Raw genomic sequence first — 27403 nt, forward strand, 5'->3', positions numbered from 1 at the left:
CTTGAGAATAAAAGACAAATGCAAGAATTTACCTTATTGATACTAATCAAGTGTAGCCCACAACAAAGCAGGAATACAATTTATGTTCTTGATGGCAGTTAGTAAGAGCTCATCTCTTATTGTCCCTCCATCTTCACAGCCCACTGTTCCTTTGGGAGCTGACACAGGATGTAAACTGGCACTTTAGAGTTCTTGAAGGCTGAGGGGCAGTGCTTGCTCCACGTGAATGCAGTCCACAGAGCCCAGGACCAAAGGGTGGTTGATTTGCTTCCATTCCTAGCACATGCCATCATTTGGCTCATCATGTTCCAAAAAAATGAAATCTTGGTACTGAAGGCTGTGAAGGGCATAAACCCAGGACTTTTGCAAATAGGCATGTCAGTACAACCATGCCAATGTGTTCTGGATTTAGGTGTTTTTCTGAGTCCAGCTGTTTCAGTGTCCTGTGGATGAAGTGGTCACCTGCTCTGAGGTGTGTAAATCTGCACAAGTGAGTTCCATAGCAGTGAGTGCCTGGCACACCTCAAACCCAGAAATTCCTGCTCTGTAGGAGATGAACAGTGGGTGCAGTGGACAGGATGTTGACCTGGCACTGGGTAATGCAAGCAAGTTACTCTTGCATTTCCAGGCTGTGCTTCCCCTGGCAGCTCCATGGCATGGGAGGTGTCCTCACCTAGTGCCACTGAGACAAGGCAGTTCACAGCAGCATGGACACTTCCCAACAGCTGTCTTTGGCAGGGAAATACAACAGGAATGGGGATATTGAACAATGGAAATAATAAATTCAGCAAATGGGAAAGGCTCATTCATTACCACAAATGAAAAAATCTAGTATGAGTTCTGAGCTTCTCTTGGAACTTGCTGGCTTGTGACTCTTTGGGCAGAAGAGCAGTGAGGTTCTTTCTGATGCCTTGTGGTTTGAAAGCTGTTGACCTCAGCTGCACATAAAAATGGCCAGGAGATCTTGGGGTTCTTCCCGGGGCTGTTGCTTTTCCCCCTGACAGTGAAGAGTTGGGTGTGGCTGTAATCATGCAAGAGCCGCTGCTGCAGCCTTCCAGTTCCCTCTGGTTTAACAACATGCTGGGAAATTGGAAACAATTTCTTGCTTAACTTCCTTGTGTTGAGGTATGCTTGATCCCTCATGCTGGGTGGTTGTTCCCTGGAACAGAAAGCATTATTTTTCTGCTACTTCTCCTGTCAGAATTAGGTCATTGGTTTGGATTTTCTGTAAAGACTTTCTCAAAACTCAACATTTCTTTTTTTCTCTTGTGCTCAGACAAGCTTTGTTCTCTTTTGCAATTCAGGCCTGCATGAAAGCAGACCTCTCCTCCAGTCTGTTTGTAAATGATGTAGTTACAATGATTTGGTTCTTTCCTGAAGTGTGCAGTGCTCCCTGGGGAAGTGTCACCATCCCAAAGGTGACCTGCCAGTGTGTCACCCAGGCCTGTGATAACACAGCCTCTCCACGTGGAACTGCAGAGCTGGCTTCACTGTTCCTGGGATGGGTTTTCAGTGTTTCTGAAATCCTGTTCAGATCCTCCCTATCCAGAGTGGGAACATAAGAATTTTGTTCCCTTTGTAGCAAATCTCTTGCCATCTGATGTTTTCCAGTGCCTTGTTTCTTGGATTTCAGGCACTGGGAGGAGGGATTTTTTTTTTTTTTTACTCTGCTTTCCAAGGTATTTCTGCAATAATCTTGTGGGGTTGTGATGTGATGTGGTTGGGTTTGTTTTTTTTTTTTAATGGCAGATAGATGAGATTTCAGGAGCTTCCATTTCTTTATGGTTTCCTTGATTCTTCAGAAATTTGGATATGTATGATCCTAGACAAGCAGTTTTCTCTGGGGAAGTATCAAGGGACACATTTCTCAGAGGCAGAAGTGCTTGTCTGTCCTTGGTTCGTACCAGTCTGAAGGAGAGGGGCAGCTCACAGCCACAGGACCTGCATCTGCAGTTCCTGGCTGGATCAGATCATGCCCAGCCACCCTTTTAATTTGTGGTGTGCTAAATGGATCTTGATTCCTGATGTTATTAGCAAAGCAGAGCCCCAGGTGGCTGTTGGGAGCTCTCTTACATAAACCATTTTAAAGTGGCAGAAAGGAGTTAACTGGTTGTGTGTTTATTTCCAGTATGAAGTGAAAGCCCCTGTTCCTTCAGCATGCTTCAGGAATATCTGCAAGCAAATGGCAAAGATGCATGAAGCTATATATGATCTCCTTCCTGAGGAGCAAACTCAGGTGAATGTTATTTTTGAGCTTCATCTCACAGCTCGCTTGCAAACGCACATGGCCTTGGGAACAAGAGAGACTTTATCTGGGGAGAGGGAATTCTTTTTTGAGTCCTGGTGAAACCCACACATTAAAGGGCTTGGCAGCAGTCACACGGACAGCTTACAACGAACTACAAGGAATACAAGGAAGTTTTCCAATGTGTAGGGAGACCAATGAGGTACACAAAAAGAATGGATTTCAGGATTTTGAGCTGCTTTTTAATGTCTAGAGATAGCAATCCAGGAATTAGTGCTGAAATGCTATGCAAATGGCAACACTTCAGGCTTGAGTGCAGCCCTCTGAGAGGATTATTCTATAACACTGCTCAGAATCAGTGGCTTCCAAAAGTCCCGAAATGTATTACACGCCCAAATTTTACCAGGTGTGCTTTTGCAGAAGTTTGCTGCAGTCATTGCTACTGCAGAGTTGCAAACCTTAAGGACAGGAAGGACAGATTTAGTCATCAAACACAAGTTGTCATTTCTCTTTCACATTGAATTTAATGGTCCCTTCTAGCACAGGAAAGAGATTTGTTATCTTCTAGGCTTAGTACAAGTTCCTAGATACTTCAGACATCAGAGGAGAAAAGTTCACATTCCAAAGAACATGTCCTGCAAGTGCCACACGCAGTGACTAGGTGAGGATGTCCTGTGTGGTACACACTGTGTGTGGCCAAGGGTGAGATTGAAGCACTGGCAGAAGGAGGAACCATGTGAGCTGCAGAAACAAAACCAAAAGTCAGTGACTGAGGCAGTGTGTTTGGCCTTTGGAGGCAGCGATGTGAGCATGGGCACAGTTCCTTACTCTGCTGCTGTGCTTTCTTCCAGATGCTGTTTTTACGAATTAACGCAAGCTACAAACTCCACCTGAAGAGGCAGCTGGCCCACCTCAATGTGGTCAATGATGGAGGACCTCTGAACGGGTGAGCTGGGGCTCTTCTCTCCTTTCACTGATTAAATAAGCAGGCACTGGGAGGGCATCTTCTGCAAGGAAGTAATGATTCCAGAATCACAGCTCCATGTTTTAGTATGTCCCATTTGGAGCTTGCTTACAGTACTTGTGCCATTCCACAGTGACTAGGAGTGCAATCCACTTGGTAACAGACTGGGAGCTGGACATTGTCCGACTGGAAACCTGCTGGTAGCTGTCCTCAGCTCATGGATTGCTTTCTCTCCCTTTGTGTGAAAACAGCAGCCACAGTTTAATTAGCAGGAATTGTGTGATTCTTGAAGCAGTTTTGAAATGTGGATGGTGACTCATGGTGCTGGCAAAGTAAAAATAGGAGAAAGCAGCATTTCATCTGTGCAGTGGGCAGCTCTGCAGGAATGGTATTTAGAGCAGAGCTAGATCTGAAACAGAGATTATGCTCACAGAGCTTTTCCCCTTCCCTACCACATCCCACTCCATCCCCAAACAGGTCAGTGGTACCTGTCCTGAGAGAGGGTGCCTGGCTATGCCTGCTGTCCCCACCTCACAGGAAAAGCCTCTTGCAGGCTGAATTCTGTTGTCAGATGGATTGTCCCCTGAAATAGTGGAGTTTTTAATTGTTCCTGATGACCTGGGGGCTATGATGTGTTTGCAGTGTAGCACGGGTGAATGAAACTCATGGGCCTACCCACATGCATGAAGAGATTGTCTTAGGTTGCAGAAGTCAGAGAAGAAAGTTGATAATGCTTCAAGTGTCACTGGAATGAAAGTTTTGTTCCTTTCCATTTTATTGTTGCTTCTCCTGTTTATGTGCATTCCTCCTTGTACTTTGTGCAAGAGTTTATCTGAACTGGTTCTGTGTACTCGTGGTGTGACATTCCATTGCCTTTGGTATTTATAAAGGTGTTTGTAACCAAGCTCACGGAGTATCCACTGCAGCCCCAGCTGAAGTGAGGCCCTGGCTGTGCTCAGGGTCTCTCTCACTGGCATTTCCAGTCCCACACGGTGCTGTGCTGTCTTCATCCTGTGCTGCTGGTTTTGTTCTGTCCTTGTGGCTGCATGGCCTGGATCCCTTTTGGATTAGAAGGGTTGGGGCAGGTGTTCCTGGTGACCTGCTGAGGGTGTTTCCCAGCAGTCAGGCGGTCTCAGCTGGCCCAGGACTGTCTGATGGCAGCAGTTTTGTACTTCAGACACATCTCCTAGGGAGCTGGGGCTGTTTGACAAGAGGAACATCAAACCCTGGATGGCACTTGCTGTTGTTCCAGCAGTCTTCACTGACCAGGTTTTTAACATGGCTTTCTGATCCTCATTCTCTTTAAACTGCTTGTTTTTGTAATAATAGTAAAAATCCAGGTCTGTGAATCCTGGTTAACTTTTTTGCTATGTAAATGCAGCTTCTGTTCCTACATCTTGGTAGCAAGAAGCATCATGATCCCTGACATGTTTCAACAGTATCTGAGGGATTTTAATTCTGTATAAACTGTTAATACAGCTGTTGTGCTGTTCAGTTGCTTTTTACATTAATGCTAGAATCATAGAATTATTACCCTCTAGAATACAGAAGTTAATGTTGCAATAATTAATATTCTTAGTTGGAATGGAATGGGGGGTTTAAGTCTAGATAAGCCTGGGATTACAGCAAGAGAATAGAAGTTTTAAATGCCTAATTCCTGCTGAGTTTTCTGAACTCATGGTTTGATCTCCCTTCCCTAGAACTAGTTTTACACCCAGCAGTAATCCTGTTATGGATGATCACTGCTGTAAAATAAACCACATCCATAGCATTGAGTTTTGAACTGATAGTTAAAATATCTAATCCAGGCATAGGATTTGAACATGTATTGTAGCAATTGTGTGCCAAAGTCCTCGACAAACTCTGTCTGCTTGTCCAGGCTCTCCAGGTGGATGTGATGGGGTCACATTCTAATCTTGTTGTGTGTTTCACTGCAGGCTGGTTACTTCAGATGTGGCTTTTTACACTGGAAACCTTCAAGCTCTGAAAGGCCTTAGCAACTTAGATCTAAACATGGCTGAAATCTGGGAGCAGAAGAGGTGATAATCCGCTGGGAGCAGTCACTTGGCTCTGACAACAGACTGACTCTTCTAAGCAGTGTGACGATGGTGAGGTGAATACTTGAGCCCAGAGCCCCAGAAAGGGCAGGATTGAGAGTCGGGGGAGCTTAGACTCAGAGGGAGCTGCAGGGAGAGATCCTTCCAGTGTCCTCAGCAAGAAACATGTGATCAGCTGTCTGTGCAATGTTTTTTCATTCTCTCTGGAAACAGACTCAGGTTTCTTTGGACCAAATCCAAAAGAACACATAGCTGTAACACAGCTGTAGTTGTCTAGAATGCTCTGTATATCTTTATATTAAAAAGATGCTTTGCATTTCTTCTAGTGCAATGAAATTCACATGGTGTCCCACCTTATTTAATGATGGTACAATATAAAAATCTTGCAGTTGGAACTCTGTAGAAAATGTTTTTCTCTATGAAACTATGCTGTTCTAAAATTTATTTTTTTACAGAACTTTATATAAATAAATGTCTTTTGATTGCTCGCATATAGGATTCAGCTTTGTTAGGGAGCAGTCCTGTTCCAGGGGATTTCTCAGGACCTAAAATCTGAAGACAAGATTTTCTAAGCAAGGGCCAGTTCCTCAAAGCTGTTCCTGTGGGGGAGAGGAGTGACCTGACCCTGGTTGGCAGTGACAGGGTAGCAGTGGGGTTCCTGGGGAAACTGGGAGGTGGGAAAAAAGCTGGTGTAAGGATGGCCACCTCCAGCTGCCCAATGCCTCTGCCAGAGGGGAGGGACAGGGACACAAAGAACGGGGCAGGAAGAATTTTTAAGTTTTTAGGCTGCTTATAAAAGGCTGCACCATTAAGGAGAGTGCAGCTGAAATCCATCTCTTTTGGAGTTTTTAATCCTACCTTTAACAGACTGGAGGCTGCCAGTACTCAGTACAAGTGCCTGTGATTCTCACCTCACCCCTCTGTACCTGACCCCAGTTGAGTGCCTAACCCTGAGATGATCATGTCTGATGGAATGGTCGCTGCTGCAGTGTGTGTGTGACTGTGGTGCCCTCAGCCAGGCATGCTGACCTGGTAGCATAACATGTGTCATTCATTGTCAGTCAAAATAAAGCTCTAAAATCACAGTTGTTTTTAAAGACCAACTTCTTTAATGATACATACCAGTGTTATACTAAGCTTATAAAATAAAGTTGTCTGCATGTAAATACAAGAGAAACATTAAGAAATCAATAATGATCAGGACAGGGATTTCAATTCCTGTACAAATTTAGAAACTCAAGAGAAGATAAATTAACATACATGGCTGTGACAATATGAACATAGGTGTAGTCAACGTGATCCATTTATTGAAAAAAGAGGGCAGATCAAAGATTAGGATATTAACAGGAGATCCAGTCTTAAATGGGATGTGAAAAAGCAAACACCACACGTGGCTACTGAGGCATTTTTCTCAAGTATTGGATTCTTTGGGCAAGTTTGGAACACGGATGATTCCCACTCTCACGATACGGAAATGGAGGTATTGACAGCCTTTCCCCAGTACCTCGACATACAACTGGGATAGGACATCCCACTTGTAGCTTGGGGGGGTTGAAGAGGGCTACAGGTTGTGAGCACATGAAATACAGGGTTTTAAGAGCCTGTTTAGCAGTAGTGAAACTTTTGGTTTTCAACTGTGCCTTTCTGAAATGTCACAGGAGTTGCCAACCATGTTGTCCCACCAGTATTGCTTCACAGCTTTATTTCTGCAGTTACAAGCAATTCAAAACTACTGAATGGTCGAGGGCGAGCCTCTGAACTTCTTATCAAAGAGGATCTGTCCATCTTCCCGCAAGACAAACAGTATTGCACTTCAAGGTTAAATTAACTGAGTTACAGAATCTCTTTAGGACTGAAGCATTACTTACGCACATCCATGGCGCTTATGTGGCTGCTTAAAGATAAGCAAGAGAAATTAATTTTAAATTAATACTGCAGGGTACTGTGAAGATGACAAAGCATAGGCCCTCTGTGTACTTAGATTTCTAATGCTTAAAAGGTTCTTCCACGACGAGGCTGGTCGGGCACAGCAGCCCCAGCCCTGACCGTGCCCTCTCCTGGACTCAGTGGTCCAGGATCCGCAGGTTGCCAGATACGATTTTGTTCTCTAGTAGAGCTCCAGCTGGGATGTCAATCCTGTCACCATGGTTTGCAATGATGATGACTGTTCCCTAGGGAGACAGAATAAAAAACAAGGGTTCAGAAACCTGTTAGATGTTGACGTGGAAGGAGGGCATAGGTTGCCTGGAGGAGCAGTCAAGTGTCAGCTGTACCACCAATGCTTTTAGTTGTATTGTTTCTGCATACACATTTGGGAGTCTTTTCTCCCCAGAACAAAGGTTTTAAACAAGCATTACTGGAACCTCTGTAATTACCATGCTAGAGCCTATTGGCTTACAAGCAGAACTGGTAACTTAGTTGAAGACATGGTTGCTTTAAGGGTTCTTGTCTTTTCTGTTTGCTTGAAGTGGAAAAATGTTTCCCCCACCCTGGGTGTGTCCCAGGAAGGCTCCTATTCCAGCTGAACAGCAAATGTGGGGACAGAGGGACAGCTCAGAGCCCACAGCCTAAGCCTGTGCCAGGGGATGCAGCACCACCTTCCACCCCTGGCAGCTGCCAAACTGCCCTAGAAAACTGCAAGTGCTGCCAGGACTGGCAAGATCCTAAGGAAGAATTTGAGAGAAATAAACTTGCTCAGCTCCAACATTTACTAATAAATCGAGAACCCCAAAGCAATGCAGAAGGGCCTGAAAAGGGGTGGTAAGGCCAGCCTGGGAAGGGAGTTGGGACTGAGCCAAAGGGCAGAGGTGGCAGCAGTGTTTGAACAGAGATGTGACGTCTGTGGTGCTTTCAAGGTTCATAAATAAACCTCCTCTCAGCCTGGGCCTGCATGGAGCATCAGCTCTGGCAGCAACATCCTGCACTCCATCACAAGGGTCACTGTCCAGCCATGGCCTCTGCCATCTTTGGGCCAGTTACCCAACTCCCAGGAGTGCTCCTATGGACTCTGTGTAGAGGCACTGCCTCAGCATCACTTGCCAAGGAGCAGAGATCAGTCAGGTTTATTGCAGCATCATCCCCACTGCACACTCACCTTTAGTGAAACATTCTTCCCAAATGTAACATCACCTGAAACCGTGAGATGATCCAGCTCCAGCATATCTGGAATACTTTCAAACCTCCGCAGGTAATCTTGAACCTTTTGGAAAGGGAAAATAAAAGAAACCGTATTAAAGTCATCTCTGGATTAAGACAAGCATGGGAGAAGCCTCTTGAATACTCTTCAGGAACCTTCCCATAACCTACATCTGCATCAATATAAAAGTTGCTACTTTGTAATTGTGATTTCTTTTAGAAACAAGTGTGAGAACAGTAGGGGGGCTGCCCACCAAGGCTGAGCGAGCTCTGGGGAGCTCACACAGCCAGCTCAGCTGAGGACTGCAGGAGCACCCAGCATGCACTGCCAGTATCTGTATTCTTACAGCCTTCTCAAAGAACAAAAGGGAAGGCCCAGGTGGGCAGAGGTAGATAAAGCAAACCTCACTTTTCACTCAGTTATTGTTATGAGCTGTGTCTTTATTCAGAGCTGAACACCAGGTGTTTACCTTTGTGAAGGAGCTTCCCAGTTTGACAAGAGGCACTGTTGGGAATTCACGCTTCTCGCTCATGGTTAGAGACCCCGCATTAAGGCTGTACAAATTGGACATCACAAGCAAGAGATCCGAGGTGGTCTTCACAGGCAGGAAACGACTACGAGGGACGTTTATCCCCAGAGAGTTCTCAAAACTCTTGATAGCAGCACCAACTGCGGTCTCCAGCTGGATAACATTCAAGCCTCCATCCAGAGTCTGGAAGAGAAAACTCACGTGAACACATGGAGCAGGTCCTGGCACTCAGAACTGGAGCCCAACGTCCCCAGCCTGGCTCTGTGAGGCAGCAGTGCCTGTTACCCACCCAGAAACTAAAAGTTTGTTTGGGTCAGTGTTCTCTAAACCCTTGCCAGCTGATTACCTTTGGGTTAACAATGATCTCCATGTCAATGGCGTTCTTCTCTTGCAGCCTTTTAATTGCAGACAGAGCTATCCACAAATTGTTGGTATTGAATATTTTGAACTTCGACACAGACTTGAATTCATCCACATGTGCTTTAGGGACCTGAGCTATCTCCACCAGCCTCAGCTTGTTCTCATACTGCGTCAGCGTGCCACCCTGCAAGGGGCAAGTGAGAGGGTGTAAGTCCTGTTCATGAGAAGCCAGAGAAATCTTCCCCTCAACACAGGCAGATGCACTGGTCTGTTGGCATTTGAAGTTGAACCCCAGAGAAAACACATTCCTTGTTTTTAGTAACCAGCTACCAGGTTACTAATTATAGAGCATGTTTAAAGTACAGTCAGGACTGCCCAACAATCATCTTTCAGCACTCCAAGATCGTTCATTCCTTTAACGAAGGTTGTTGAGAATATTTTGCAAATGCTGCTGTTGTCAAAAATCACCCTCAGCAGTACTTTGTCAGATGATGGAGCAAAAGGTAAATTAAATCTAAGTATTCTTACAGTGCATTGCTGTGCTTTTACAGGGCTAAGTCAGAGCTTCCCAAATGAATACAGAGAAAATACAAATCCTCATTCTCACATACAAAAGAAGAGAAGCAGAGCAGAGTAGTAGGACAAATTACTGCAGGCTACAAGTATTTGATACATGTCATAAACCTCTGAGAAATGCCACTCCTGGACTTGGTACAAAGCCAGGGGCTAGGGCAGGAGCAGGTGGGCAGCTGTGCCACACAGAGCTGTGCGATGCAGGGTTGGGAAGTGGCTCAGGCAGTTTTCTGTGAGACACAACTGCTGCATCCCAGCCCTCAATGCTGTTTTCAAGCTTCCAGCTTCAAGCTTCTGCCCCCAGTGTATGTGACAGTTTGGAGAAGGTGCAGAGGTTGTGACCTGCACCCTGCACATCCCTTGTGCTTCCAGGCCAGCCCAGACTGTCCTCATCTGCTGCTGCCCAGAGCACAGATCAAATCTGTTCCATGAATTACAACTTCCTAAACTTGCTGATTTTGTGCATCTCAAATTAGATCTGAGCTGATGTGTTAAATGGTGCCTAAAATAGCTATGAGGAGACTGGGTGTATGCCTGAATCCATGGATTCAGAGGAGGCTGGAGATGGCCACCAACACACTCAGACTCTCACCCATCTCCCTTTACCTTCACATCCGCCCGGGTTTTGTTTGTGACTTCCATGACAAATTCACAGCGTTTTCCATTGGGTGGGTTCATGAGGTGGTTAAGAATGTAAAGGTCCACAGTGGCACCCAAATTATCTATATTGGACACAAAAATATATTCCTTCCCCTCTGCAATGAGGTTGTCCAGCAGCCCAGAGTTGTAGAAGCTGGCATAGATGTCTCCATGGCCTGGAGGGTACCAGCACTCCGTGTTCTCTCCTGAGTAAGAGACATCCTTGGCTATTGGCAGCAGAGTTTCCTTGTTAATTCTGGGGTACCTGTGAGGACAATGGGTCTTGTTACATCCTCACCAGCGTCAGAATAGCATAAAATAAAAATATTACAGTTAAGGTGCAGCTCCCTGGGCTTCTGGAGGTGTGCTTTTCCTGAGTATTCTGAACTGAAAGACCCTCCCACATTCTGAGCTGTCACTGAGAAGCTACAGAATGCAATCTACTCAAGGATGTAAAGGCACAGTTCTCAGGCCACACTGCAAACCAGCTTTCCTCTGACAGGCAGGTCCAGAGCATATCAAACACCCCTCTGACCCCAACAGCCACCTGGACTAGAGTTTGTTCTTCATAAGGAACCATGGTCTATCTCCCTCCAGAGCCCAAGGATACTAACAGCAAATTCAGGAATCAAGGGGCCAGCAGCCAGTACACCACTATTTGTACATTTCTTAGAAACTGGGGCCCACACACCCCCTCTCCCCAGTTTTAATACATTGCCCTTGACTCTGCCCAACCCCTGGTGTTTCAGTCTCAGCACGAGGCCCAAAAGAGACTGAACACAGGTACAGAAGACACCTCAAACTCAAATCCACCCCATCTGGACTATGAAGAATCAAGCTGTTTTCTTCTACCCCAAGTGGAGAAGTCTTTTGATACCTGCTTTGATTAAAAGTATATATCTTCACACGGCTGTGACTGTATTTCTGCAGGATTTTCTTTGTGTCATCATCTGTGTTGAAGGAATTCATGAGAACCAGAGGAACATCGGTGTTGTAGGATTTGTTTAAATGCTGAGATGGAAAATAAATGGTAAATTCAGCATGTATTATTAGCTTTAACTCCTGACACCTGAGATTTTAGGAGAAAGAAATTAGGTGAAACAGACTGGAAATAATGAATGCATGAGAAAAAAAAAAGAGATGCATTTATGCTACAAAAAGAATAATCAATCGGGTAAAGGAAAATAAATCCTTGTTAGTTGTAAAGATAAGACCCACACTAATTAATGTATCTTTAATTAGTGAATCTTTGTTTTTAAACCTGCACTGAGGTCTAAAATTTGAAACCACAATGCCACAAAATGATCACTTTAAGATATAGCTACTGTTGATTACAAAAGGTTTATTTTCCATCGAATCATTGCAGTCTGTCAAGGTGACATTTCCACACTGTCTCTGCACAGGAAGCACTTCCACATTTTCTTAGCAGACAGAGATGGGTATTTGTATCAAGAGCACATAATAAATCAAATGTCACCATGTTAATTATTTGGGAATCTATAGCATGGAGCTGAAATACATAAGAGCATTTCCATGTGCACAATAAATGCAAAAAAAAAAAAAAAAAATCGGAGATCACAGCAGTTCCACTGAAAACAGAAGGGGCAGGGGGAAAAGAGAAAGACCCTTGAGTGAATTTTAAGCTTTGTGTATCAGCTCACCCTCCTCTGCTGGAGCATTTGGGGTCATTATGCTTTGGTGGAGTCAGAGACTTCCACAGTGATGCTTTGGAGAAAGGGCTGCATCAGCTGGATGTAAATTTGAGTTTGTCGTAGAACCATCTAACACATGGGAGAGCCACTCCAAACAACATCACACTGAGGCAAAAACTGTTGGCACTCCAGAAACCAGGGAGCAGGCACACCCAACCTCCCACTCTAATAACTGTCTGTCTTCCTTATCTGCTCTAAGAGGAATATTCAGCATTAAAAACATAAGCCAAAATGTCCTCTCCCAACACCAGCAGCTGTTATTTTCTTCTGCTCCTCTTTCTTCAGAGGAAAATGCCAACAATCTCTTCCAGTGCAAGAGTTTAAATGCATGAAGGAACTTGGAGCTGCTGTGAAAAGCTTTGTTCTAACGCACATTAAAAAATCCCTTTTTTGAAAAGATAAACTTGCAGCTGGCGGAGTCAGAAACAAGCCCAGGAGTTATCCAAGCCAGACAAGCTCTACAGTGTGACTGCTTGTGTTCCTGGGCACAATCCCCCTGTCCAGGCTGCTGTGCACAGCCTGGATCACACTTGTGCTAACACATGTGAGGGGCACAGAGTTCAGTCGCTGACCATACCGCCCCTCTCGTGTCTGTTCTCTCAACAGAATTCTCTGCTTCACCCCAGCACCAGACCTCATCTCCCTCTCCTCTTTCTTTTGGCAAGCCTCCACTCGATCCCTCTTAACAAGCCATGCAGGAGCAGCTCAGTGTGTGCTGCCTCCTGCAAGGCAGTGAGCACAGCTCATCCAGCGTTACCTCGATCTGCTGCACTGTCAGGTCCAGGAAGGTGTTCTCGTTCCGCACCCCGATGAGGCTCTTGGGGCCTTTGCAGCCCATGCTTGTGCCCAAGCCACCATTGAGCTTCACCACCACCAGCTTGTTCAAGACAGAAGCAATGTTATCAGGCAGGCCTCTGGCCTTGATCTTCTCATAGGGCTGGATCTGGGAAAACAAATGAACAAAGAAAGAAAAAAAAACCCCAAACCCGGCAGTCAGATATTTGGAAAGAAATTGCTTTCTCTAAAAACTTTCAAAACTTAAAATATGGTGACAAAACCCACATTTATTCACATGTCTTATGACACTAAAGAACATCTGCAAAGTGAGTCTACAGTAACTGTTTTGTTATGATACAAATAACCTGGTTTGTTACTATAATAACCTCTTTTCTCAAGACGTTCTAAAGACTTTGTGACACCAGGCAACATTAGCTTCAATCAGATGAGAAGTCAGGCCAGTTACACCACTTGTCACAACCCTGTTCCTGCCCTGCAGAAGGGCAGGGGGTTTTCTTGGGGACCATCTAACTCACTGCTCCATAGGATGGCCCCTCTCCCCCTCCAGTCAGGCCACAATTTAAGAACCAGGCTCTATATGCAAGGCATATAACTTTCCTTCCCTGAGCAGCTTAAACTCATAGATTTTTTTTTCTGAGGCTGTCAAAGGCAACATTCTTGGGAAAATGGGAAAATGTTGGTTCTTTAACTCAGTCTACACTGATTCTTACTCCAGCCACTACTCTGATACAATTCATTTCTCCTGACAACATGATACAGACTGGAAGAGAGTTCCTAGTTCTTATTCTGCTCTTTTCAGAATGTGTTCATCCAGCTCATAACAGACCTTACAGGAAGTCATCTACTTCATTGACAGCTGTTTCCTACAGTCTTAAGAACAGAGTCTAGGCTGCATTTGGGGCTCGTGATGGAGAGCAAAATCAGACTCATAATAACAGTGTGCCTCCCATTAGGTACTGTTGCCCCCTTACTAAAAGCACCTAAGTCAAAGAAATAATGGTAACAATGCCACAGTAAGAATCATTGCAAAACTGTTAGACCAGAATCAATACAATTATCTTTTAGCCTGCCCTTTTAGAGATTTTCTTTTGAAGAAAAGCCCTGGTGTTCCAGTGCTGTAGCATTCTAGCTGCTAGAACATTATTTTAATTCTGATAAGGGGTGTGTAAGATCCAGAGCTGGTTTCCAAAACCAAATCCATACAGAGTAGTTTTCAGAGCTGTGTTTGCTTTGGGCAAGGGCTGGGGTTCAAATGGAAATTCACACTGCCCTGGAACAAGGGTCATGTTTCTCACTGGGATACACAGGGGTAGAGAGGACGCCTTGCGCAATTCCAGCATTCCGGGACACCATGGGCAGCAGAGCAGGGCAGATCCCTCACAGGAGGGAAATTCTGCCCATGGCATCTGGAAAACCTATAGGATGCATTGCAAGAGAAGATAACTCCACGTGGAGGTCTCATGGCTGGGACAGAAACAGCACCACAATCACTGTCATTTCATGAGGACACAGGCAGGAGCTTCCTTCCAAATCACCAAGAACTTTTCAGGAACAGAAGTGCACAGAAAGTGGACTCTTGCTGTGCTTTGTCAACAGAGATTATGCTCAGGCTGAAGCACCCAGAAAAACAACTGTTCTTCTCATTAACAATGAGATGATAAATCCTGGGTTTAATGTCTTGGAGGTGCATCGGGAAGCTCAATGAACACGCTGCTACCAGCAGGACATACAGAGACTTATGCTGAGATTTACTGCTTCCCATCCACTCCAAGGTCAGGAACACCCTGCATTGGACTTGTACATGGATTAAAAACATCTCATCTCAAGCTTTAGCTGGGTGGGATGTGAGTCACATCCATGATGTTCTGACACTGTCTGAACATCCAAAAAAATTATCTCAACTTTTAAGTCTCACTATGTTCTTCTTGCATCACTCACAAAAAGCAGAAAGTCTGACACTCAGTTCAGGGCCAGACTGCCTCAAAAATCATTTGCTTTTGCTAAAGTGCCAACTACCTTTTGATGCTTTCATTATCATGCTCTGAAACCAGCTTTTGCAGAACATTCAGAGTAGAATTCCTGAAGAAGGTAACAGTTCCATCAAGGACTCAGTTCACTGGATGTTTCACCAGTTGCAACACAAAATTTATGACTCAGCCTCACTAAATGTTTCAGTTTCTTCTGGCACAGGCATTGGAAACATCAACTTGGCAATAAAGCCCTGGATCTTGAAGGGTCTTTAATTCAGAGAATAACAAATGTCAAAAAGTCAAGTTCCAGCAGGAACGTTGCAGCACCAGGACTGCTGGATTCCGGTGCTATCAATCCAGCAGTTCCAGCCATGTGCAGGCACTAATATGCACAAATACCTCATCACCTGCAAGCTTATACACAACTGGAAAAGTGCTCCACAGCAATAAAAATCAATTCTTGCTCTAAGGGTTTGGAACTGTGTGCTTGACAAGTAAGTGCTGATGGGGAAATTCTTCAGGAAAAGCCAGGGGCAGGAATGCCATGCCTTCCAGATGCATGGCTGCAGTGTCACTCGCTTGAGACAGTCTGGCAGCCCTGGTTTGGGACTGCTCTAAGATGACACATGCAGCTTCTTTTGTTTCTCAGCCAATGTCACAGAAGTGATTTCTTGGAACAGCCTGGATGAGGCAATGTTGGGAGCTTGACTAACAGATTCCAGCAGCCTACTCCTACTGCAAGGAGGCTTGCAAGAGTTTGTCAGAGACAGACAAAATGAGCATCAGGGCTGTCATCGTGGGCAGACCGGAAAGGAGGACGCCCCTATTAGTTAATATGTACTTACAGCTTGAGGAAACATTTACTCAGCACCAAGGGACAGTCCTAGAAATAGCACCACGTTAAGAGGTCTCTGCCCTCATGAGACCCCACCTGCAGTGCTGCACCCAGATATGGAGTCCTCAGCACAGGAAATCTGTGGACCTGTTAGAGCAGTGCAGAGGAGAGCCACAAAGGTGATCAGAGAGAGAAAAGTCCTCCTGTGAGGTCAGGGTGAGGAGAGCTGGGGGTGGTCAGCCTGGAGAAGAGGAGGCTTTGGGAGGCCTTACAGCAGCCTTCCAGTACCTAGGGGGGGCTTACAGAGGAAGAGAGACTCCTTACACAGGCTGATATGGGCAGGAGAAGGAGAATACTTTCCAACTACAAGAGGTGAGGTTTATATCAGATCTTAGGAAGAAGTTCTTTACTCTGAGGGTGGTAAAGCAGAGGAACAGCTCAGCCAGAGAAGCTGTGGCTGCCTCATCCCTGGAGGTGTTCAAGGCCAAGTTCAATAGGGCTTGGAGCAGTCTGGTCTAGTGGAAGATGTCCCTGTGCAGGGAAGGGGGGTGGAACAAGACAATTTTTAAGATCCCTTCCAAACCATTCCACAATTCTATGAACCCTTAAAACTTGTTTCCAAAGTTCAAGATTAAGAAGATATTTAGCTTTTGAGTAAGGGCATAACATTCATTCTTTTCCTTCATGATATAGCTCACTGAGGTGACAACCTGAGCTGCAGACAAGAATCCAACCTCTGGGGAAGAAAAAAACAAAGGCTCTAATAGACAAGCTCCTTTCACACTCACATTGCTTCAGATGCTCTCTTTACATCCCAGATGAGGTTCTGCATTGCTGTTCTGAGGTTAACTTGATCACTGCAGTTCTCTCAGAGGCCTCCCAGCAGGACTTTGCTATTGCTTCCAATTCAAACAAACAGATGGCTGTAATCTACATCGAGGGGATTAAGTTACACTTGCCATGTCCACATTCTTTACCTCCTCTCCCTGTTAACTGGCACTCTCAGTGAACTTTCTTCTCTGGAGACTGTAACAGTAATGGGTGCTAACTATGCGAGCTATCACTGTAAGCCTTTGGACATATGAAAGCAAAGCATCTGGAAGGAAAAAACAAGTCAGAGGTTTACCAATATAGTGTGAAATGGGTTCAATCTTCTGTTACTATCATCAGTATAAGCTGTTACACTGAAAACATGGAGGTCAGGGATGGAATCTCCCATTGCAGAGAAAAACAGGAATACTACAAAGCAATAATTTCTGTTTCAATTTACTGACTTTACTTGTCTTCAGGAAGAAGCAGAAGCTACATTCAGAGAACAAATACAACAGATAACACACTAGATGGCCTATAGAAGTCTCATCAGAAATTCTGCTTCTGCACAGCACTCACAGCACTGTCCCTTGGTACTGGGCAAAAGCCTGAAACACTCTTCCCCACCCAAAGGACAAAGCCATATATCCAATAAACTATTCATGTGTGGCAGCAGCTCTCGGGCCACAGAGAGCAGGCACAGACTTCCCCAGGCATTGTCCTAGGGAGGGCTGTGAGATCAGAGAAAAGAATGAGAAACAATTCTTATCTCCACTTGCTGCACCTGTTGTTGTGCACATGTGAAATGTCTTATGGAGATTGTCACCAAAGGGGGGTTTCTTAATTGGACACTGGATGGTGTTTGGATTGATTGACCAATTAGGTCAAAGCTGTATGGGACTGTCTGTAAGGGTTAGGAGCTTCTTACTAAGTACAGTATAGTAGAAGATAGAACAATAAAGCAATTGATCAGCCTTCTGCAATCATGGAGTCAATGCTAACTGTCACCCTTTGGGGAGTTGCACAACATTCATGAACTTTTTTAAGCTGCTAAATAAATGAAAAAGCAACAAACCCACACTTTGGCAGATTATTTGTGTGCCTCTGTTTACAGATACACATGTATGTCTGTGTGTTCATACACACAGAGGCACATAGATACCTCAACATTTGCCTTTTGCTCTATTAGGGATCAGCTGAAGATTAGACCTGCCAGAATTCCCAGCAGCAAAGCAAGTCTCCAAAACAATCACAGGCAAATAAATACACACTGCAAAGAATTTGGTGCTTTCTAGACCACGATCCTTGCAGTGTGAAATTGTCCAAGCAGCCAAGCATCCCACCACCTCATAAAACAAGGTCATCCCTACAGGCAATTATAAATCACTTGCAATTATAAAGGACTTGCAAGATTACCAGCAAACACTTTTTCTATGCACCAACCCCTGTGATGTTGTAACAAGAGCAGGAGGAGAATATGCTCTGAGGTGTTATGGGAAAAGAAAACTCAATTGGAACTGAAGCACTCAAACTAAATATGCGTTCACAGATGGATACCTGTCCCAAAGAACTCAGTTCTGTAGCCCTTCAGAAGTTATCCCTCTTTAGCCCTTCTAAAAGCTCATATTGTTCTTACCCATACTAGCTAGACCAGTAGTTCTGAAATTCTGGTCTTTCTGAAATCAACTTTTATTTAATAATTCCATATTTCATACTCCTCAGTAAGGAACAATTTGGGAGAAGGTCCCTTGGAATGTGTCTTATGAGGAACCCTTTTCATTTTCCACAGTATGTCCCTAACATGACTGATGCATTAAAAAGGAGAGAGTGGATACAGCAGGGAGAGACAGAAACCATATGGCCAGCGAAAAGGAAAAAAGAAAAAAATAAAGAAATTTATCTTTGCTCTCAGTTTTCATAAGCACTCAAACCCACATCCTGTCAGATCAGGAAGTCCAAGTATCCCTAGAGAAAGGGGTATTTACTATGAAGTGAAGAAGGCATAGAAGGAAGTTTGTTAGCAGATATTCTGCCCCAGCTCTCTTCTGTGGCACTTACCAACAAGCATGATTACTTGATTTAGAGTTCATGCTAGGAAGCAAAATTTCACTTCCCATCATGCATGCATCTTATCAGACCAGAAGTCACCTGATTTTGCAGGTCACTGATTTTGCAGAATTCTTTCCTTTCTCTCTCTCATCAAAAGCTATTTTGCTACCTAGCACAGGGACACATTTGAGAATGAGCAGTACAGGCCATATGGAAATAATTCTGCCCTTCACCACTCAGCCCTCTGTGACCTTAAGTTAGTTCTTTTTCAGCAGCTTGCCATGCTTGGGAATACCCCATGCCTGGGAATATGCCCCCAATCTATTTCAGAGCCTTGCCACAACCTCCAGTTTGACATCTGCTCCAGATGTCCTACCTGGGTTTTCAGACCTTTACAAAACTTGTAAGTTTTTCCACTGAAGGTGTGCAAAACTTGAAAAATAGACAGCAGCTCTTCCTCTCCACAAAGCACCCATTCACTCGCATCAAACTCCTGTAATTTAATCCCTTCTCTTGGCACAGGGAATAGTTTATTCCTTTAATTGTCCTAACTACCTTCTTACATATTTAAAAGACCTATCATCCCCCCAGAGTCTCAGCCCCCCTACACTGAAAGAAATTCCCTTTTCTTCAGCCTTCCTTGTAAGTCATCTTATCTAGAACTCCAGTTTCCCACCCTGGCCTCTTCATTAAGGGCAGACTTCTCTCTCCAGAGCAACACTTCATTCACTGTTACAGTACAGAAAAGAGAGACATCACATGTTTTTGAAGTTAAAAGAAAACACTCAACCTTGGAAAAACCCTAGACTTGCTCTAAAACAGCATCATTCTTCAACGCTTTACAGAGCAGCCCTGCATCTGTTCTGGAAGTGACTGGACAGCCTGCCTTTCACGGGGAACAGAGCCTCAATTGAGGCACACAGAGAGCCTCAGAGAAACCACAGGCCTGGGAGCACACAGAGCTCCTGCAATATGCCAAGATCACTAGGCTGGGAAAAGCAAGAATTCGTAGCACAACTACACCATTCGTTACACAAGAGTCAAAGGACAGCCTAAGGCCACTGATGAATCAGTAAAATGAGGTTAGGTTTAATAGGAAGTATTTATTTCAGTACTAAACAGCGCTGAAAAAATACATAGTGTTTTTTCAGCAGCAGCTCAAATTACAGGTTATAAGTTACAACAACATAGACAACATTAGAAAATCAGGCTCCAAAACCCCGTACAGTCAACTCCTTGTTCCAGATCCCTCACTTTTGCTGAGCTGCTGCAGGTTACTGAAGTTGCTAAATGAACTCTATTACCCAGCCCACTTGCCATATGTCCCTTTCAAATTATTAAACATAAAGGATTGCTGGAAACAGTCTCATCTGAGATATGCAACCCTCTTCTACAGGCAGGAGGGAAATGGGAACAACAAAGGTCCTCCCTACTTCCCCTCTAACACAGGTTTCCTCCAGAGAAGGCACCAAATGGTGATATGGCATCTGTCCCATTTTGTTCCCCTGCTCCCAGAACAGCTAACAAAATAATACCGAAGAACTTGACACATATGGTAAGCAGAACCTGATGTTCAGGAAGACATACAACATATGTCAACAAATAATTATTTCTCAGTTAGAACCCAAAGTGTTGTCCTACATGGTTTTATAGAACCATAGCAGACAGACCCATTCAATGGTGAACACATCATTTGCCTTAAGTAGCAATTATCCGTTTTATTTTCCTTACACACTGTTGCTTAATCACAACTTACAGAATCTTCTGGAGGTCTCTGGATCTTCCCCCAGTCCACAGATGGTCCCTTTTCTTGTAGAAATCTATGAAATAGCTTCTTAAATCCTTCCAGGTCCTTTTTAGTGTGCTACAAAGAAGAAATGCATTAGTTAATGCTGGCATTCAATGCACACCTACTCAATCACAGAAGCATTTCTACAAATTGATGTACAGTCTCTTCACGAGATTAATTTCATTAGCACTCAAGTAGACATGCTAAACTTTAGGTAGAATTCCAGAAGTTACCAAAAGCTCATTTTCACTAAAACTCAGAGTACAAAACCAACTTGGATACACAACAAGTCTTTTGTCATTACAGTTTGGCCCAACATTTAAGATAACAGCTTTACCCCCCCTTTCTGTAATCCATTGAAGATTACACAGAACCTTTAATAACTAAAGATGATTAAACACTTAATAACTCCGTCACCCAGTCTAGAGGGAACCGAAAGTCTCCTACTGACATTGTATCCTGGCTACTCTTCCATACAGGATCAGAACACATCCTAAAAACAAGGACCTGAAAATCTGTGATTTATCTCCTTTCTGAGATTTGCCTCAGTGTCCTGCATCCCATTTCTCATGCTCTGAGCAGCACCCACTCCATGCTCCTTACCTCTATCTCATTTGAGTGCGCAGTCGCAAGGATCTTATCAAGTTCTACTTTCATTGAATACTCCAGCTCCTGCCGAATGACTTCCTGAAACTGTGAGGAGCCAGCTTGAGACATTGCTTGGCTGAAATCTTGAATAAAAATAAAAGAAAATTATTTTAAAAAAACCCAAACTAACTTATTTAGACTACAAACAGCCTTCAATTTTCTTTAAAAAGACTGATAAACTCATAAAATCCAGTCTTGCTTTACCACTGTGTTAGCATTCCAGGAATCTAATGTTTTTGTTCCTAGTTACTTGGGGAACAGATCTTAAACTGGGCCAAAGAATAATGACCCTTCTTTCAAAACTCAAAAGTACCCTAAAGGACCAATGGTCCATCTCAAGAAGTATCCAAAAATCTGCAGCATTGCACTTTTTACTAGAGAAGTCACATCCCACCACACCAACACACTTTAGTAGAAGTATGAAAAGTAAGAATTTTCTCACTGAAAAGTTATGTAGAATACTGTGATTGAAGGTATCCCTCTGCTACACAAGCAAATATAAACATAAGCTTTAATTATTTACACAGTGCACTTTCACAGGATCTTCTGTTTGTTCCAGTAAACATTCCCTTACTTTGTCATGAGTATTTTCACACTACAGCATGCATTTCAGTTACTAAGCAACCTAGAAAATTGGGCTGTCTATCACTTCAGCATTTGTTTTGTTTTTGAGAGTGATAAACTCCACAAATGTGAAAAAGACTAAATACACAAATATGCTATAAAGTCCACCCTGCAGAAAGAACCGGGAGAGAACACGACTTTATTTTCCAGCAGAAAGCATTGGAAGCGAGTGTATTCTCAAAAGACATTCTGAGTATGTTCTCTAAAGACCTCAGTTAATTTAATTTCTGCCAAATCCCTTGAGTGATCACTTCCCTGTAACACAGAGAGTGATGCACTGCCAAATATAGCTGGATTTTGGAAACACCCTGAATACTAGTGCAAAAGAGGGACAAGAGGGAACTTCACAAGTGAACAGAGCAACACTGACAGAAAACATTGTTAGAAGAGGAACCTGCATTTAAAGTCTACTTATTGAGAACATGCATTAAAAGGCTCTTCTACTGAGAATGTCTAAGAAAACCAGAAATGATTCATTTTAATGCAATTTTGATTTTATTTTATTTTTCTAAGCAAAGTATTCCACAGCCTCAGCGACAGTATCTAATCCTTGCTTTGAAGCCCACAGAAGCCATTTTCCTGACTGCACTGTTTTGCAGGTAGGGGAGGGAGAGAAAAAAAAAAAAAGACAGACAAGTGCTGCAGTGCACATAGTATGTGTGGTGCAACACGGGAAAACGCCAGCTCAAGATGAACAGTACACTGAACAATAGGTCCCTTTTTAAATCAAATGCTTCATTTAGTAGTAAAAGCAGGTAAGAGTTGAAAGCCTGTTAGGCGTATCTTTCCGGGTCAAATGTGTGAAAACACAGGCAGCTCTCCACCAGGAAGCACTTTTTCCTACAGAAAAACAAGGAGGTCTGTACCAGCTTCATCTTAATACCAAACTGCTACAAGTACTCTCTTCATTCCCTCCCTTTGGGGTGATGCACACGGAAACAACTGCCAGGAGAAGCTTTCACATGTTTCCAACCCTCCCTCCAACATGTTACAATACACCACTTCTGCTACAACAACAACAACAGTGGCCATGTCTCATTTCTGGCCGGCCTGACAAACATCTGAACTTCCCAGTGTGATGCAACACATCTTGTAAGGAACTCTGCACATCCCGAGTCTCAGCAGAGACCTTCAGTCATGCTGTGGAGCACACTGGGGCTGAGGGAGGCACAGCCAGCCTCCCTGGGCTGCCAAGGAAGTAGGAAAAGATTGTTCTGCTCACATTAGCCAAAAACTCGTGTCTAGCAGAAAAAAGCACTTAGAGACTAAGCAACATCAGAAACAAATAGAAATAAAAAGGCATCATAAAAGTAAATATATGTCAATGTCCTGGTTAAGGGGTCTTTTTTTTTTCTGGAATATTCCAAGTTCTTCACAAACTGAATGAGTAAATGCTAAACACGTTTGATCACCAACATCCTCACAGGAAAGCAAAGCAGACCTGATGCTTTTTCCAATACCAGGCATCAGGCACGCTGAGCAGCAGCTGGATGGGACAGCTCTTACTGAACCCCAACCTGCCAAAGCTGCCACTGCCATACCCTTTATCAGCAGTGAGGGATATTTAGGCTTTGCATTTAACATTTATCAACTACTGTGACCTCTCAGCCTCATCCAGACCCAGTGTGTCAGGACACAGCTGCTCAGGCAGAGCATTGCTAGTGCTGTTAGTCCAATTATTATTATTACAGGGAAAGAGAGAGAGGAAGGATATGGCTGGAGTCCATAAAAGCACGTGCTTGCCTGGTGCAAGAAAAGTATCTATTCTGCATAGGTAAGAATGAGAATATTGTAACTAAGAGACGTGACAGCTCTTCTACTCTTAACATGCCACTGTGAGGCAGAAGGTTTGAGGAGCTCTGAACATTTATCTTGGAATTGACCACCAGGACTTGGGCTGCACTCTGTATATGCTCCCCAAAGCATTATTGGTGCATGATATGAGTGAACGTGGCTCTCATTGTTCCTGCTGCCCCTCAGAGCTTTTGGGAAGGAGGTGGTATTCACACACCCCAGCCTATGGCTGGCAGAAAGACAACTGCAGTCCTTTAACACAAACTACAGCTGAATTTCACAGCCTGGGTGAAGACTGATTTCCCTTCCCACCCAGCAGCAACAAGGAAGTTGAAAGGCCAGTGCAACTGCATATCTGAAAGCAATTCTTCCCTGCAGGTAACTAAAATTTCCTAAGGCCATAATGAAAAGTAGTTACTGTGCCTTTAATAATCAGATGGAGGCTGGGGGGTTGGATAACCACAGGAAGAGATTTCCAAGGATACACGTGGCTATAAAATCCCAAATAATGTTAAAAAGAAATGCCTCTTCCAAACTATTTCACAATCAATGCCTCATATTTCAGCCTAAGCCCACTTTTATGAAACCAGTGTTCTTGAACACTCATCAGACGTAAGAAAAGGGTGGGATAAGGTAGTGGAAGACTCTTGGGGGACCTGCCCACACAGGAAATGAGCACAGACCAGAAGAGCATGACTAAATAGCTGAGACTTCGGAGAACACTGGGCTTTGCAAAAACAACCACACAAGATATCTCACGTTAATGCCTTTGGTAGAAAGTGTTCCCCCAAGCAGCAGAGACAGGACGGCACTTCAGTCAAGTTCATGGTGGTGTTTGATGCATGGAGAATTTCACTCCAACCCTCCTGCCCCCACCCACTGTTATTTCTAGCAGGCTTTTGTGCTCTGCTCTCTGGCCCCTGCCCTCACAGCACGAGCTACAGCACACAGAACAGTACTGGCAGGTTTATGATGCCTAATTTTATAACTGACATGTAATAAAAACAAATCATGGTATATCAGAGGAAGCTAATAGAAAGGAGGAGTTTGTACACTACCAGAAACAATACAAGGGGCAGATCTCAGGAAAACTGCACAAGAAGAGAACAGTGGTCACCTCTTACTGAGGGGCTTGCACATATTTCCTTTCTGCTGTCCTTCCTCTTATTCCACATTAAAGGCAGAGAAAAATGTTAAGATTGATTAATTTTGTTCATTAATCTACACAGAAGAGAACTTCACTGCCTTGGTACTACAAAGAGGCAGCACAGGAGGGAGTTGTGGGACAAGTCAAGCAAGAACTCTTCTTATGAAAAAGTAGGGAATCTCTTGAGCTGAGGGTTATGAATTGTGATTACTTTTACAATCCAAGTAAGTATACAGAAAGACCTACAGCAGAAAATTATTTAGGTCTCCCTGGAGCCAGAGTAATGCATAAAAACTAAGAAGGGTGGCCAGTAAGTTACAACACTCAGCTAAACTTTAAATGCTCTACCCTTGAACTCTGTGCTCAGGGTAGAGAGTGAATGCCTTAACTTCCAATGATTCCACTTAAAGTTCAAGGCAATTTTTATCTCTGGCAGGGATAAAAGTCTGTCTCTTTAAATACCCACACTATAATGTGCATGCTAACAAACACTACTTTGAATTTTAGAACTGAACATATCCACTCAGCCTCTACAAACATTTTCCTACTACCAGAGGCAAAATTTGCCAACACATGCTGGACTGAAGCATACGTGAAGTGAAACCTTTATGCCCTGACTCTTCTTGACAGATGAGCACATTAGCCTGAGCTAACTCAGAAATTTGCAACCTGGGAAGCTGCTCTGCCAGCTGCGCACACCAAGAATTTAGGTGTTACAGTCAGACACAGCTGAATTTCCCAGTTTAGCAGATGATCCTCATGCTAAAAATATCATTTGACATGACAACACGTTTTAGTACTGTTGGCCTGACAAAAGAGTATCTAAACAGTGGATGGTTTTGGGGGTTTTTTTAAGGCTTTCAGGATTGTCAAATCTCTGGTAATATTTTAAAAACCAATTGCGATCATTACATAGGTTTCGACAGCTTTCTATTCCAGAAATAACAGCACTTCTCTGCAACATGGCTACCTTCAGCAGTAGTCTGAGATAAGCCAATTCTATTTTAAAAGAACAATTAGCAATATATTTTCCTAATCAACTTCACAAGGGCTTATCTGGATGACTTTCAGAGTGACCGGTTGAGCAACGTGCTGGCAACACTTTCCTCCTCCAGCTGCCTGCTTTCTGCCCAGGTGTCACAGGGCATTTGTAGACAGGTGATGCTTCCACACAGCCAGAATTGTCCAGCCCCGGACATCCACTCTGTGATGGACAGTGATTTCCCAGAGCCTGCCAAGGCCCTCAGTTGTCTGCAACACCCAAGTCTGTATAGCAAACGACCTACTCGTGTTCCTTCTGCAGGCAGCATGCCATTTGTTGATAGGCCTGCATGGATTTATATTAAGGAACCCTATAGGCACGTATTTCATTACAAAAAAAAAGCACACCCGCACCACGAGGAATATAGGAAAACAGGGGAAGAAAACTGCAACGGCAATGCACCAAAGTAATTTTTCTTCCCAAAATGACCTCTTGCAGGCTGGTTCCCCGTTTCACAGGGAATCCGAAACTCAGACCACGTACACACAAACACTCACACACGCGGAGAGGAGTAAAGGAGAGCGCCGGAGCCTATCGGGATCAAAAAACGCCAAAACCACACTCAAGCCTCAGGGAAAAAAAGAAAAAAAAAAAAAAAAAAAGGGAAACGAAAGAAGAAAGAGAAGAAAAGCGAAGACGTTCAACCTCGGCATGCATCCTCCTACAACTTTACCAGACGGCTCAGCGGACAGGGGAGATTTGTGCTGGCGAGGTCCCGCAGGATCCCCCAGCCCCTCGCCGCGCACAGCCCTGGGCGCAGCCCCGCCGCCCGGTCCCGCGTGCGCCCGCACAGCCGAACCGAACCGAGCCGAGCCGGGTCACAGGCAGGGCTCCGGGGCAGCCCGGGCACATGGCAGCCCGGCGGCTGCCCCCGAGGCACCGGAGCGCGGACCCAAAACACAGCGCAGCCCCGCGTACGCACGGCGGAGGGGCCGGGAAAAACACAGCGCATCAGCTTACCTTTCAGGAGAGCCGACATTTTCGCGCTTTAATAAATAAACAAGCACTTGGGTCAACGCGGAACGCCTCGCTCGGGGGGTCCGCCCCGCGGTGGGCAGCGAAGGGCCGGAGCGCGGCTGCCGCCCCTGCGGAGGCTGCGGCGGGAGAGGCGGCGACCCCGGCCTCGCTGGGAGCTCCCGCCCGCCCGCCGCGCTGCCCCTCCGCCGAGCAGTCCCTCCCGGGCCGGCGGGCGGGCGGCGAACCCCGAGCAATTTAAATTTCATCAATGGAAGAGGCGGACCCGCCGCGCCCCGGGTTTCGCCACCCCCGACCCTCCCCTCCCCTCCCCGCCGGGCCGGGCCGCCCACCTCCCCGGGGAGCTCCCGGCGCGGCTCCTCCCCGCTCCGGGAAGCGATGGGACGGGACAGGCCAGGCCAGGCCGGGCCGGGCCGGGCCGGGCCGGCGCGGCCGCCCCGCGCTCCGCCCGCCCCGCGCGGCCGCCAGGCCGGGGGCGGCCCCGCCCCGCCCCACCGCCGCCTCGGGCCGGGCCGTGCCGCGGGGCCCCTTCCCCCCGCCCGGGCCGGGCGGTGCCGGCGGCGGCCGCGCCGAACCCACCTCGTCCTGCGGCACCGCGGGCGGGGGGCGGGGACCCGCCTGCCGCGCGCGCCCCCGCCCACCCCCTCCCCCCGCGGCGGGGGCGGGGCCCGCGCCCATCCCGGCGGGCCCCTCGCGCGCGCCGCTGC

The 27403-nt window shown here is 45.2% G+C and overlaps 2 protein-coding genes across 4 annotated transcripts in view; one reads left to right on the top strand and one right to left on the bottom strand.

Moving 5' to 3' along the window:
- VPS54 (VPS54 subunit of GARP complex) overlaps positions 1-6351 on the top strand; it is a 48417-nt gene extending 42066 nt beyond the window's left edge. Inside the window, exons 22-24 of the mRNA XM_066546353.1 lie at positions 2129-2236; positions 3097-3191; positions 5147-6351. Of these exons, the coding sequence (XP_066402450.1) occupies positions 2129-2236; positions 3097-3191; positions 5147-5252 (309 nt within the window). The 3' untranslated portion in view covers positions 5253-6351. The remainder of the gene's footprint in view (positions 1-2128; positions 2237-3096; positions 3192-5146) is intronic.
- A 1-nt stretch (position 6352) lies between these two features.
- UGP2 (UDP-glucose pyrophosphorylase 2) lies at positions 6353-27341 on the bottom strand. 3 transcript variants are annotated; one of them, XM_066546355.1, is made up of 10 exons: positions 27276-27341; positions 21070-21197; positions 20434-20541; positions 12973-13158; positions 11381-11514; positions 10471-10768; positions 9278-9475; positions 8872-9114; positions 8361-8465; positions 6353-7437 (listed from the first exon to the last, which is right to left on the bottom strand). In XM_066546355.1, exons 2-10 carry the CDS (start codon positions 21181-21183, stop codon positions 7330-7332), a joined length of 1494 nt encoding a protein of 497 aa, XP_066402452.1. In that variant the 5' UTR covers positions 21184-21197; positions 27276-27341; the 3' UTR covers positions 6353-7329. The 3 variants fall into 3 exon arrangements, with proteins under 3 accessions (XP_066402452.1, XP_066402453.1, XP_066402451.1); XM_066546356.1 differs by lacking the exon at positions 27276-27341 and adding an exon at positions 27029-27140; XM_066546354.1 differs by lacking the exon at positions 27276-27341 and adding an exon at positions 26682-26828.
- Between the last annotated feature and the right edge of the window lie 62 nt (positions 27342-27403).

Source organism: Molothrus aeneus, chromosome 3 (genome assembly GCF_037042795.1).
Source record: "Molothrus aeneus isolate 106 chromosome 3, BPBGC_Maene_1.0, whole genome shotgun sequence".
In the NCBI taxonomy this organism is placed as follows: Eukaryota; Metazoa; Chordata; class Aves; order Passeriformes; family Icteridae; genus Molothrus; species Molothrus aeneus.